Here is a 13,587-nt window from a genome sequence, read left to right on the forward strand (position 1 = left end):
ATTTTATACAAATTTATTTGTGCGATCGGGGGGAATGATCGGCGGTATTTTGCGCGAAACAGCCAACGCGAGACGCGCATCATAATTTATAGAACGTAACTTTGCATTCGCTTGCAATCCCGTATCGGAAAAGATAGTAACATGCGAGCGTATCGTATGCGGTAAATCTCTCGTCAAAGCTTTTTTTTTCCCACAATAATTTTCACGAGCATTGCGAGTTGAAACCAGCGGTGAGCCACTCGTATTTCCTACATGTTTCAAGCTTCGCAGCGCTCTCGTGACGAGGAAATCGCGATGCCGGGCGAAAACTTCCTTAAAGCCTTATCGGGGTACGGAAAATTGCAGCTGGCGTGCACAACGCGGATACTCGAGAGCAAGCATCAGGCAATTAATCCACCGCGAATTCTACCGGGGGTCTCCTTAAGTGGGCGATACAAAACGTACGTACGTTCTACTTCCGCGTAAACACGCGCATTTCGCGAACACGAGCAATCGCGTCCTCTATACGTTATTAACGAAGTTAACGTTGAAACCTTCGACAATTACGATATATATAGAATGCACACTTAAGTTTTCGTGCAGCGCAACAAGTAGACATAATTGTTATATAATTATATATGATGACGTTATATAATTATATAAGTACTAGCATCAGTCCTCTTAATACTACTCTCACTATTAATGAGAAATAATTTATCAAGTAAAATGACAGATACTGTGAAGTACGTAGGTATACAGTGAATGTTATAATAATTGATACAATCAACGATAAAACGTGAAATTATAACCGATGAAACAAAAAATTCGTAAAAATCGACAGCTACTCGAACTTGGAAAATCTCGAGTTGAATAATACACTCTCTCCGAATAACTGACTTCCATATTGTTCGCTGTGACAGAATTCGTAACTACACGTAGTATCAATCACGCCGCAATGTCGCTACGAATCTCGCGGCCCGGGTATGTAGCTTGATTATTCTCAGCGAGGCACTCAAAGTCGTACGTTTCAGGGTGGCCTGCTTAGCGAAGCCGCACGTTCGCTATTAATCAGGGACTCTATCAAGAAGGCCACGACTTTCTTACACGGCTGTTTAGAGCCGACAACTAACCGCACGTACATACACTCGCGGCCGCGGAAACGACCGATACGCCCAGCCATAATTATTATGCCTCACAGATCGTCATCTTACACGCCACGTTGCGGTGTACAATTCGAAATAATGCAGCCACAAATTCTACGCCAATCTTTTATCTCGCGACTCGCGACTCTATTTCGGGATTTGTCATTTCTTGTTCGCTTTAAAAAATGTAGAAAATGGCCGATATATATGTCCCGCATGACGAAAATGAAAAGCAAAAACATACAGAAAATCATTAAACATAATTGGTTACATTTCATATTAAATTTCCGTGTATCTGTCATATGTTGTGTCAATACATCATGTCTTTGATGTAATTTGATGTAATTTGGCAATTTATAATTAGTCAAATAAATCAATGACTCGTGAAAACTGCATTCAGCCATCAATTACGCGATACAAATGGGCATTTACTGTCTTGAAAATAGGAAGCGATATATTAATTAAGCGTCCGAGAAAATGCTCATTAATCAGCCGGCGGTAACAATAAAGTTTCCCCATTCGACGCAACAAAATATGATGCAATTGTAAATATGACAGACGACAACGCGAAACAAAAGGCGTAATGCGGTCGATTAATTACCTGGAATTTCACGCAGTTGAAAGGTGCCGGACGAGCACCGAAATTCCGCGCGGCGGAAAGTATAATACTTGCGGAAAGCACTTGCAGATGCGCGATATCAAAAGACCACGTTCGGTCTTTGCGGTCATGCGTGTTTAACGACTTGTGTCGCGCTCGAGAATATCTAGCGCGATGCAATATACGCTTAATGGCGTCGATGCATTCAGCATCCTCCTCCTCCATGTAATTTGCGGTCGTCAGCCGTCATATTCAGTCTATTCTAGGATTGATGTACCTCTTCTCATGCAGCTTTTGCACGTGCTTCTCATTTACATTTTTATGTGATAGGCAGAAAAATTAAAAAATCAAAAAAAAAATTTATCCAGTTGTTTTCTTTCGCGTGATCCATATAACGATATATTTTAATGCCCAACGTAAATACGTAGTAAATACAATTCCAAAATTCACAAAGCTATTTGATTGAATTAACTCACTATTGCAAATGTTTACACAATAAAATAAAAAATATGTATTTTACATAAAACGTTCACGGTAAATAAAACATCGTTGCAACATTTTATCTATTTTATCCGCGCGAAAAAAGCTGAGAATGGAAATGTATTGTAAAATAATACAATTCTACTGTATATTATTTCGTTGTACAGAAAGTTTTAGCGATAAACGTGACAAAGGACTTAAACACAAGCGATACCTAAAATCTTAAGGCACAATTTATTTTGTGAATGAGAGGACTAGTTTCTCGACCATATGGAACGCGTGTTTACGATGATTTAAGAGTTACATGGAGGAACATGATGACCAAACCAAAGAGCACGATAAGTGCGTGTCTCCATCGGCACCATTAATGCAATCCATTGCATGGTCGATCGAGCGTGCTTAGTCACGGGCGAACGTTTGTCAAAGAATGAAGAACAAATATATCATCAGTGAAAATCAGATGTCGCTGAAAGAACGATTGAGAATAATTTCCCTCTTTTCGCGCCGGGTCATTGTCCCGCGTGTGTGCACGCGCGTCGCCCGTAAAAGACCCCAGCAGCGTCGAGCGGAAAGAAGTAGCGGAGCACTTGAGCGCAATTTGCACCCTTTTGATTAAGAAATGCTCCGCCTCTTCCTCCTCTTTCCTTCGTCGCAAAAATTCTTTCGCGAGAGCGAAGAATTGCGCGCGTTTGTTTGCTTTTATCTCACCGACGCCCGTAACAATAAGATTGCCGTCAAGCTCTTATCGACACTCGGTCTTAACGACGCGTATTTCGTTGCGTGAATATTTTTACGGCCCGCGAGTTACGAGAATGTGTTTCCTGCGAAATATATTAAAAATTGAGAAGCGCGTATAAAAAAATTTCTCCATCCTTTCCGATGCAAGTATAGTCTGCTTTCAACGGGAAATAAAGTAATTTGGGGCAATCCTTCAAACGCGTGATAATAGATAATAAGATTTTTATAAAAAAAAAGAACTAATTATATAGAGCAAAAATAAGAAAATATTATTTCTTAAATTCTTAAGAAACTAAGTAAGTTTCTCTCTCGGTTTGAATATTTCCGGCGCACGGCAAATCCAATAACACGTATAGCAACAAACCGAGCATTTCGATATCGAGCTTGAGATTAAAATCGGGACAGAACGCAAGATAAAATCGCGTTTTTTCAAAGATCGGAGAAACGTACGCTCGTTACAAGAATTGCGATATTCTAAGCGTTGCTACATTCGATGAGGCTAATTACTGTTCTCGATAGGATTTTCGCCCATAATTTGTACGGTGTACAAACGATTGCATGACTTTCCCTAATGGCAAAATCAACGTTAATAAGTACGCCGCGCGGCTGATGCGTTTGAAACGACGATGGCTGGGTTCCACTTATCGCTCACAATGCTCGCGAGCATCATTTCGTCCTTGTTTAACATTTGACAAACAACAAGGATGAAATAATTCCACGAGCGTTGCGAGCGATAAGTGGAACGCACCCGATATAACGTGCGCGGCTGGTGCAAACGATCGTGACGCGCGAGAATGAGGAGAACGCCGGATAAGAAAGTCTACTTTACGCATTTATCAGTATTAGCGGACTCGCATCGGAATGTAATTGGTTCTAAATTACACGCTTCGAATCGCGCGGGCACAAAGTTTCGCGCCGATAGATATATACTCGCGCGCGACGTAGTAAAGAAGACGCTAGGCGAGGCGGATGCAATCCCCAGGATGACTAATTGCTTCTCCGCGGCTGTGATTAATTACCGCACCTGCCGCAATATAGTATAGTGAGGTTTAATTGTGACGGACGTAAAGTAACCGTTCCCCCAGACAGCGCGCGAGCGCACGTCTCTTCTCACTTTTCTACGTCGCTCAGAGAAGTGTGATACCGACATCCTCGCGCAGATTTATATTTTTCCGGGAAATCGTTACACTCGACTCGTTGAGTCAGACAGCAATAAAAGACGCGCGAAATATACGGATAAAAAAGCGCAAGGAGGAAGGGACATTCATTCAAGCGCGAAGATAATCTTCATCCGGAAGCGGAAATGTATATAGTTGACAATTTAAGAACTCGTCACGTTCGTAGGACAAATTACTACCGATTATTTCGAATAGTGGGAGCGCTATCAAATTCGCGGATGTCTCGCTGTAAATCGCGAGTTCTCGCGAAATATCGGCCAGGCACACGTCTCTTCGTTTTTTTTTTTTTTTCGGCGCAGTGCTGCAATCGTCACGACTAGAAGAAAGGTGCGTGCTGATCCGCAGTAAGTAAAAGGCTCATATTTAACCGCGGTTCTTGTTATCACGGCGTTACGTTACTTCTACTTACAAGATGATCATTCCGTTAAAAGCGGCGGTATTATCATACGCCCCTGACAAAATGTGACTGCCCATGCAAGCTTACATGTGAAATTAAAAAAAAAAGGAAAGAAAATAAAGGGTAGATAATATTAACATCCGACAGGTGCACGAACTCCAGTTACTCGTGAAAAAAGAAGCCTACTTATTAAAGTAGTCCCGCATACACACTTGCAGCAGCGCTTTGCGATCGTGCCCCAAAAAGAACAATATCTTCCGGCTCGCGTTAAGGTAGTCGTGTTAATAATCGCATTCCTTGCCTTCGAGATGAGGTTAGTACGCAAAACGGAGAGCTCAATCTGTCTACGTTGTAGCTACGGATCGTTAACTGCGAACGAGGGGGTCTTTAAAAAGGTGCCGCGGGTCGAGGATGCCATTAACGGTAATCGTATAATTAACACGACGATGCAACTAACCCCGATAAAAAATAACCGACAACTACCGATATTTATTGACGTTTATTATACGTTCAAAACGTACAGATTAATGTTAAATAAAAATCAAAACTGTACTAGAAACAAAAAAATATTTTGCAGATATATTTGTTTTGCAAATAATTACTGGTGAGGAGAATCGTTCCAAGTTTACGTGAATGGATAATTTTTGGCAAGGGTGGATAAATGGGCGTAGTCACGTATACGCTGCGATATACGTGCGAGTCAGTGACAGCATGGCGAGAGTAACAATAATAATTACCCAATTAATTAACAGTGAAGTGCAAAACATAGCAAGACAGAATAAAAAAGGTATATATTAACACTATACTTCGCGCGCCGACCGGGTGTGAGCGTGTGCGTGTGGGTGTTCCAGAAGACAGATATCTCCCAATGAACAATCAAGTCAAGACAATTGATTAACCAATACGTTATGTCAATATGATGCGTGTGAATGCTAACAAGGTGTCGGGATCAAAGATACGGAGAGGCCTGTAATACTTTGTGTGATTTGCGGAGAGAAGAAGCTCGTCTTTCTCTTTCTCTCTTTCTCCCGTTTCCTATCACTCTCCCTCTCTCTCTTTCGGATGGATGAACATGTATGGATAAATTTTTCCGAGTGTCCCGTGTTCGCTCTCTCGACAACGCGTGCGAGAAGATGCTTCCTCTTCACCGAGTTTGCAATTTTATTCCGCATCGCTGATTCTCATTATGTCCTTCTCGTTGCTCACGAAAGCGATAATACCCGAATACCTTACGGCGCAGATATATTTTTTACGAGCGCGATACTTCTCTTTTTATCGACTAGCAGGCTTTCGTAGAATCGCGTCGTTAATAATAGAGCTTTCGGTCGTAAAAATACAAAAAAGCGCAAGCATGCGGCGCGCACGATGCATTCGATCGATATCGGGGCTAACGCGCAATATTTTCTCGTTCCTCCGGTACCGGAAGTAGAAAACGCGGTGCTTGAGGAAAGAAACAAAAACGCGCGCGCGCGCGCGCAGGTGGCGATGCTGCCGGCAAAAGAGTAGAAAAGAATGAAGACGGATGCTAGGATCGCGACGTTCTCTGCACCTCCGACGAAAGTAATGGACACCCGGTGGGAGATGGTAGCCGTACGTATCTCGGACAGACAATAATCGTTCATTAGGGGAATGGCGAGTGGTCGGAAAAAAAAAAGAAAAAAAATCAACGTGAAGAAAAAGAATTAATTCACCACGTAAAAATCGACGAGCGATCGGTCCTTCTAGCACTGGTATTTCGTCTCGTGTGTCACGGATCTGTGTGTCGTATGTGTGTCTCGATGGTCGAAACGGTGGGTTACGAGGGCGAGGACAAAATTATGTGAGGGATCAGGACGGAGTTTTGTGGGAATTACAGATAGGACAGATAGAAATATGGGAGTTTGAAGAATACTTGAAGAGTTGTGACCGAAGCTGGCAAACAGCGATATAAAGCGCACAAAACAATACGAGATTCAAGATTATATATATATATATAGAGGGTGAGTTATATATAAGAGATAAGGTGGATGTGCGTGTGTGTTTGTGATAATGGAAGTGGTGGCACGAGAGATCTCTTTTTTCTCTTTCGTCTCTTTCTCTCTTTCCTTCTATTTTCGTAAATTTAACTCTTTCTCTCGCTCTCTGTTTTTCCTAACTTTAAGACATCGTGGAACACGGATTGTTAGTAAAAATGCTTACGAATGGAAGGAGCCAGAGAATTTCGAGGCGTTATCGAAGCTACTTGTCTTCTTGTAATTATTTTTGCAAAGAAATCTTCTTTTCAATCATTATTAATTATAAATTAATATCTTCTAATAAATATTTTCCAGGTAGAGAAAATAGTTCTCCGTATACTCTCTGCACAGCAGAATTCTAAATCTTCTTTTGTCTATAAAAAGTCGGATAATTAGACTGTTCAATATACTGACCTGCTTATTCTCATTCTAATCGACTGCTATGACGTTAATTCTCTTAATGAAAATCTCACAGCGTATAATAATAAATTAACATCATGATCTATATTGCTGTGTCATTATTTCGTAACATCAAATTGCACAATTGTTAATTAATGAAATAATTTTAAAGATCAGTAATAACGAAACTATTAATAACAGTACGATTATAGATAATAGATAATTGATAATTATCCTTCGTAATTAAATTCTAATGGTGAGATTAGAATTGTAATCTTTCGCGAGATCAGACCGGACATCCGGATTATACACAAGAGGTGAGAGGTATCATGGATGGTTTCGGATAGTTCTGGCGGGTAGATATAAGAACGGTAATACTCGTTGCAACGAGGAGCCAACGGTGTGAGACGATCCGCCGTCAAAAGAAAAAAAAATATTTAAAAAAAAAGGGAAACGGCGGAGTCGTAAGCAGCGTTTCTCTATCCTAAGACACATACGTGATTAATAAAAGAGGTAGAAGCATGGGCCGTTTATTATATACCTTTGATTCGCCTAGACAAAAGCGTGCGGCTACTATTTACATATATAATAATGATAACAATCAGATAGAGGTATGTACGTATAATGCGTATACACGTATACGAACGACGTATGGCGTCGTCATATACGCGTACACCCGAATAAACTTCGAAAGATGCAATAGTATAATATATACGTATCATGCTGTTCATATTGCAGGTGGATTAGTAAAAAGACTCGCCGCGGTGTGAACCATTCGTGTGTGGACAGCGGCTAATTTTTCAATGGACAATCGGTCTGATCCCGGAAAGAGAACGAAGGAGAGAACGGGCCTTCTCGACCCCGTGCGATCGGGACGAATCTCCCCGCCTCTCTCCTCTGTAGCTTACTGTGTCCCCTTCTTTTTATCGCCTTCGCGTGATTCTTGATCTGGCTTTAAGTACACCTCGAAACTCCCTGGGACTACTCGTGGTGGACGACGACAGGAACGTTGGGATTGGTTAGAAACAGCTTCGGGAAAGAGACGCGACAAAGTTTCATCAAATCAAATGGGCAGCATCTCCCGAGGGTCTCCTCCGCGAACGGCGGTCGAGTCACCTGTTTACACCGCGTGTTCGCCGTTGCCGATTGTCGTCGAGACGCTTAACTTCACTAAACTTCATTCGCTATCGCGATTAAAAAGTCGCGAAACAAATTTCAGCACCTCGCAATTTTCGTTATTTATGAAAAATTTTTTCTTTGTTCCTCCAACAATAAATTTTCGTGCGCAATATAATATTTATTTGCTCACTCTCACATCTCTGTGGATTTGTCTGATTTATTTATTGAATTGTACTTTGTCTAAATTAATATAAATTGATCAATAAAAAATTAACTGTTTTACATTTGCGATCAAGTTTCTAAATGCAGCGAACATAATTGCTTGGAAAAACGCATTGGCCGAATGAGTGGCAATTATATAATGCTACTTTCTGAAATTTCTCGCGAATGAGTGCTGTTCAACGTAAGCAACTACGAACAAACGGTATATGAGGTGCATCGATCGGCCTTATAACCAATGGGAGCTAAATAATGATAAAATGCGGAAGGCTAGCTAGTAAAAATGCAACAGCTCGTCTAACAACTACGAGAACTAACACCATTGGTTATATTTATATGTATGTACGTGTCATTGGCACATACGCGGTGTCGGAAAAGCGCGCGTACCGAGCACCTTGAGGTACTAACTGCGTTTTGTATCGAGGATATATCACTGTTTTATCTTTCAATTAATGCCGATAACGATAGCATTATTAATTAATTTTCCTTTTATATTAATCGCTACACTAATTACGACTCTTTTGTTAAAATAAATCTGTAAACATATTTACAGTTATATATTACGTTACGTATATATAAGTTACGGCGAGAGACTCGAAGAAGACTCTCAGTTCGCGCTCTTTTCCCACCTTGGCTTCAAAGTATCTCTTTTTCAAAAATGCTGCACTTCATTAGGGATGCCACATTCCATTTACATTGACGAAGCTTTCGAGAAAAGGTATCTCTCACAGAATCACACACGATCACTCACTCGTTTTATCACTAATGGCACGTTGCTTTTGCAGCATGCAAGAGACGTTCTTTTATTTCTCTCTCTTTCTCTCTCTCTCTCTTAGTTTTTTAAAATTCTATTAATAATGAAAAGCGTTAGTGTTGAATCGACTATCAAATCGAACGCGTGAAATCGTAGTTTCACGTGCACTCTACAAAAGCAATGTGACGAATGAAAAATTTATGCCGAAGCTCGTGACGGGATCTTCTCGTTTTAAAAAATCATAGATATATTCAATCTGCAAACTGTACACAAAGAAAAAAGTAACTGTCAATCCTTCTTAATTAAAGTATCGATTCTCTATTAAATATTTTCTCGTAAAATAATTATTCACATTTCATCGTAACACATTTCATGAAAATTTTTTACTGACGATATATAAACACGATATATATACTAACAATAAGTCAAAATATTTCAAAAAGGATTTTGCAGATTTCATAAAAATGTTCGAGTGTTACGTCACAACAATATACCGGCATGTTTCCAAGACCTTGAGGCCTCGGATTAATAATTATTCGCTCGTCCATTAATAGCGTGCCGCTAAAGTATCAGATCCTGTCACGCCTTCGGAATCGCTTAAGCGCTAAAAGCGATGGCGACACTTATGCCGTTCGAGGTAAATTCCACTTGTGCTTTACCGCGTGTTGGCCTAGCGTCGGTCCCACGAGAGATATTTGCATTGCAAAGGGCAAGACGATAGTGCCATTGTCGACCCTGATACTGATAGCAGGATTTCTAACATAACGCGTACGAGTACCTAACATGCGAAATTGTTTGCTCGCGGAATGGGTTCGCTCGATGCAACTAGCATATATACGGCAATTACAAGGCGTACGTCACACGTCGTCAATATCGCCGTGAGATTACAGAACTACTTTATCGCTCTGCTTTTTACGCCAAGCGTGGTTTGACGTGGTTAATCCGTTTAAGAATCTCGTGTAGTTCGTAAGTATCTTATTCCCTATGCAAATGTCAGATTATGCGGGGCGAGACGGCGGTAACGGTAAAAAAGAGTGACAAAAACGAGACTGGATTATACCGCGGCGCGGACTACATGTTATGGCTGGAAGTCAGTCACGTGAGCACCGGGAATGAGTAACAAATTGACCGTAATATACGGCAACGAAAAATAGTAGCTGTGTCGCGGCTCGAGTGCCCGACCGTGTTCCCTTATCATAGGATTTTCTTTCTTTTCCATGCGCTCTCGATTAAACCGCTTTCACGCGACCGATCCGCGCCGATCAAGCCGCAATATAAGCGAGCAGAAATTAAAAAAAAAGTACGCGTCGCTCTCGGTCTCACAGCTCAAGCCGCGCCGATCGTGTTAGACGCCGCTAATTGCAGGTCGCGCGAGAGTTTAATTAGTTCTGTCGTCGTCGACGCGTTCCGCCCTCCGGAAACTGGAAGTAGCCCATTTCGCGTTCTATATCACGGCCCCGTGATTGGTCGTTACAAGTACGGATGCGCAGCGACATCGACTTCCTGTCTGTACAACCCGTCACGACCCAGACGAACCGGATTCAGCCATAATCGTCTAATCGACGACAAATACGTGCAATTGCGGGTTCTTACGCTCTCGAACGACGTCATCCTGATATTTACATATCGGCGAAACAACTGTAAAACCGTGGATTTACGTCATGGATTTGATTTCGGATAAATCGATTTACTAATGAATAATCGGATATCGAAATATCATTTTTATTTTCGGCAAACGTTGTCGAGCTTCCGTCAGCACATTAATTGATTATCGAGCACGGTAATTGGTAACGGTAAATGCTAATGAGAAAATCGATGTCACAGATCTTAAAATAGTAACAATGCCAGCAAGAATTCGTTCGGGAAGTCGAGTATTGCGGAGTAAAACGCAAGAGAAAAAGCAGAATATGTCCGCTAAAAAGTATATAATAGCGGTTTGCGTGACTTCGGTACTTTCATTACAAGAGAAGTGACATCGATGACGAAAGCATTATCGATAAAATATAACACGAGGTTAGAGATATTCCGAGAATTCGTGAGATTGAAATGCTCGAGCTCCACAACGAGGCTTATTTCTCGCGATATTCCTGTACAAAGTTGCTTGAACTTTGTACTTTAACTAGCCGGAAGTATCGTGTGCAAATGTTTACTTTAAAAGCTTTATTTGCGGACCATGCAATTCTCGTAAGTGAAATAACTTTTGACAAATGCATCCGAGCTCAGTTTCAAATAAAGCAAACAATTACTCAATAAAAACAAAATTAATATTTACGAATCAGAGATATCGATTTTGCGATAATCTCTAAAAAGCATCATCTCTTCGAGTTTCAAATATTACAGAACACGATGTGAACATTTTTCTTTCGAGATGTTAAGGATTAATCGAAGAAGTTTAGAAACTATCGGAAAAGAATTTGGGTACGTCCTATTTCGGACACGAAAGAAGACCTCAGCTGCTTTTAAAACAACTATAAAAAATTGGAAGGCGTTTAAAGATTAATTAACAAATCAAAAAATGATATTTTTCTGAGAATAGTTCTTGAGATGTCAAAATATTTCAAAAATTTAATGAGTGATGACATTAAAATCGAAACATATCCAAGTCGGACACATTAGCAAAGCTCAAGACGTGACCTCGTGCATCTAATCAGCAGTAGGTCGCCACACGTGACGTCGACAGACGTCGTCGTTGGGATACTGGGTTACCGGTGCGACTTGATAAAGTGCACTTGAGTGTACTGAACGCGAGAGCTGAATATGCACACCGTCCGGCTCGCAGGATGCCGGTTGTCGGCACGATGTATTACTGCGGATCTTATCCCGACCTCCGTTGTCATCCATATTGAAAGCAATTTGCATTACAAACCCGTATATAACGCGAGAGCGTTACCTTTTTCTTTCAAATCCCCCGACGCCGTTTGCATAAACGGCCGACAATCGCGGCTACAATCTCGCACGACGCTTTCTGACTTCCGCCGCAAATCAATAGTTGCCTCTCGCGGCTTTCCGAAAGGAAATAAGCATCGGAGATTTGGCTTTAGTAATGAAAATAACCGATCGATCGAAATAAAACTCACGTATAAAATACGAAAAAAATAATATTGCAATCGAATACGTTGTTTCGATGGGATAGTCTAATACTTCACGCACTGTGAGCCGCAAAATTACGCGAGAAAACAATTCAAAACTGCAGATTTAGACCTAAAGAGAGACCTAATAATCACTCGTATAAATTTTCGAAAAATTATCTAAAAGCCTAAATCACAGTCGACAATTATACGTAATACCTGCGACTAAGATGGAAAATCGATAACTGATGACAATGGCACTTCGTATTTCGCGAATTTTTTTATCGAGAACATCGCGAGCTTGTAACGGAATGTCGCCATCGCGCTGCAAAGAAACGTGTACACGCGGTACGGTTGCAGCAGCACGTTTCAGCGGCACGTTCTTGTATTCTCATCAAGGAATATCGCTGTTTTTCTGGCATGTAATATTAGTTCTTCAGCCTCCTCTCCTCGTATCGAGAATATGTATATATATATATATGTGTACGATGGACCGCTGTTCGTGATGCTGCATCCGTTAACAAGATCATTACGATCCCCGCGACATCCTCGCATCCGGAACGTTCTCCGGAAAACTTTTCCAATAAATAAACGGGAGAAACTGTCACGTGTACGCGATAGAAAAATCGAGTCACGTGTACGGCACCAGCTTTCGCGGTGTTGCCAATGGCAAGCCCGAGAAAAAAAAGATGAATGACAAAATAACATCAAATGCATGATAAATATTTTGAAAATAATTGTTACGAAAGCACGTAATGCAAAAATATATCAATTTATTTGCCAAATTATCAATAACGCAAAAATAAATATTTCAAATTAAAAACAACAAATATTTTGTTAAATTTTATGCAGACACGTATGGATGAATTAACATGAGAGTTTTTAAAAGAAAACGTGAAAAAATACGAATACATTCGTTCTGGATGCGAGAATTCCGTTGAGCACGATATTAGCTTAAAACTAGCGGTATCGGGGGTGGGTTGACAGGGGTGGCTCGCAGCCTAAGGGCGACGTAAGCTTACCTTGCTTCCCCTTTCGTTAAATATAATTTCCACGTCAAGGATTGGCCCAAATTGCTAAAAAGAAAAAATATTTACCAAATTAGATATAAATTATATCATAAAAGTTTATATAAAAAACAGAAATCTGATACAGTTGGTTATATATATAGAAATAAATAGATAAAATAAAAATAATACTTATTAAAAACCGTTAAAAATTTAATGAATATCTTAAAAATGCTTAACGTCTACTGTAAAAATAACATAATAAAATAACTTAAAGCTTAATAGAATTAAATCATGCAGATTGTTATACAATCCATGCACATTAAAACAAAAAAATTGTTTCTGAAAATTGTATATTAGGTACTTTCTATAATAGTTTGCTAAAAATATCTTTATTTCATATTAAGGAAAACACACAAGAAAAAATAGCAGATAATAGTATATATATTATTCATCTTGTCTATACGCCGCAATAAAAGGGCGAGCAATCTCCCATTGACAAAAGCAAATGTGAA

General features: G+C 40.3%; 1 protein-coding gene across 11 annotated transcripts in view; it reads right to left on the bottom strand.

Annotated features, from left to right (window-relative positions):
• Positions 1–13,587, bottom strand: part of LOC143908149 (RNA binding protein fox-1 homolog 2) — a 270,571-nt gene that overhangs the window by 72,709 nt on the left and 184,275 nt on the right. For all 11 annotated transcript variants that reach the window (XM_077425520.1, XM_077425521.1, XM_077425524.1 and 8 more), the window contains one exon: positions 13,088–13,141. In XM_077425520.1, coding sequence (XP_077281646.1) covers positions 13,088–13,141 — 54 coding nt within the window. The remainder of the gene's footprint in view (positions 1–13,087; positions 13,142–13,587) is intronic.

The sequence above is a fragment of the Temnothorax americanus genome, unplaced genomic scaffold, assembly GCF_048541705.1.
Source record: "Temnothorax americanus isolate GAGA-0224 unplaced genomic scaffold, ASM4854170v1 Scaffold9, whole genome shotgun sequence".
Lineage (NCBI taxonomy): Eukaryota > Metazoa > Arthropoda > Insecta > Hymenoptera > Formicidae > Temnothorax > Temnothorax americanus.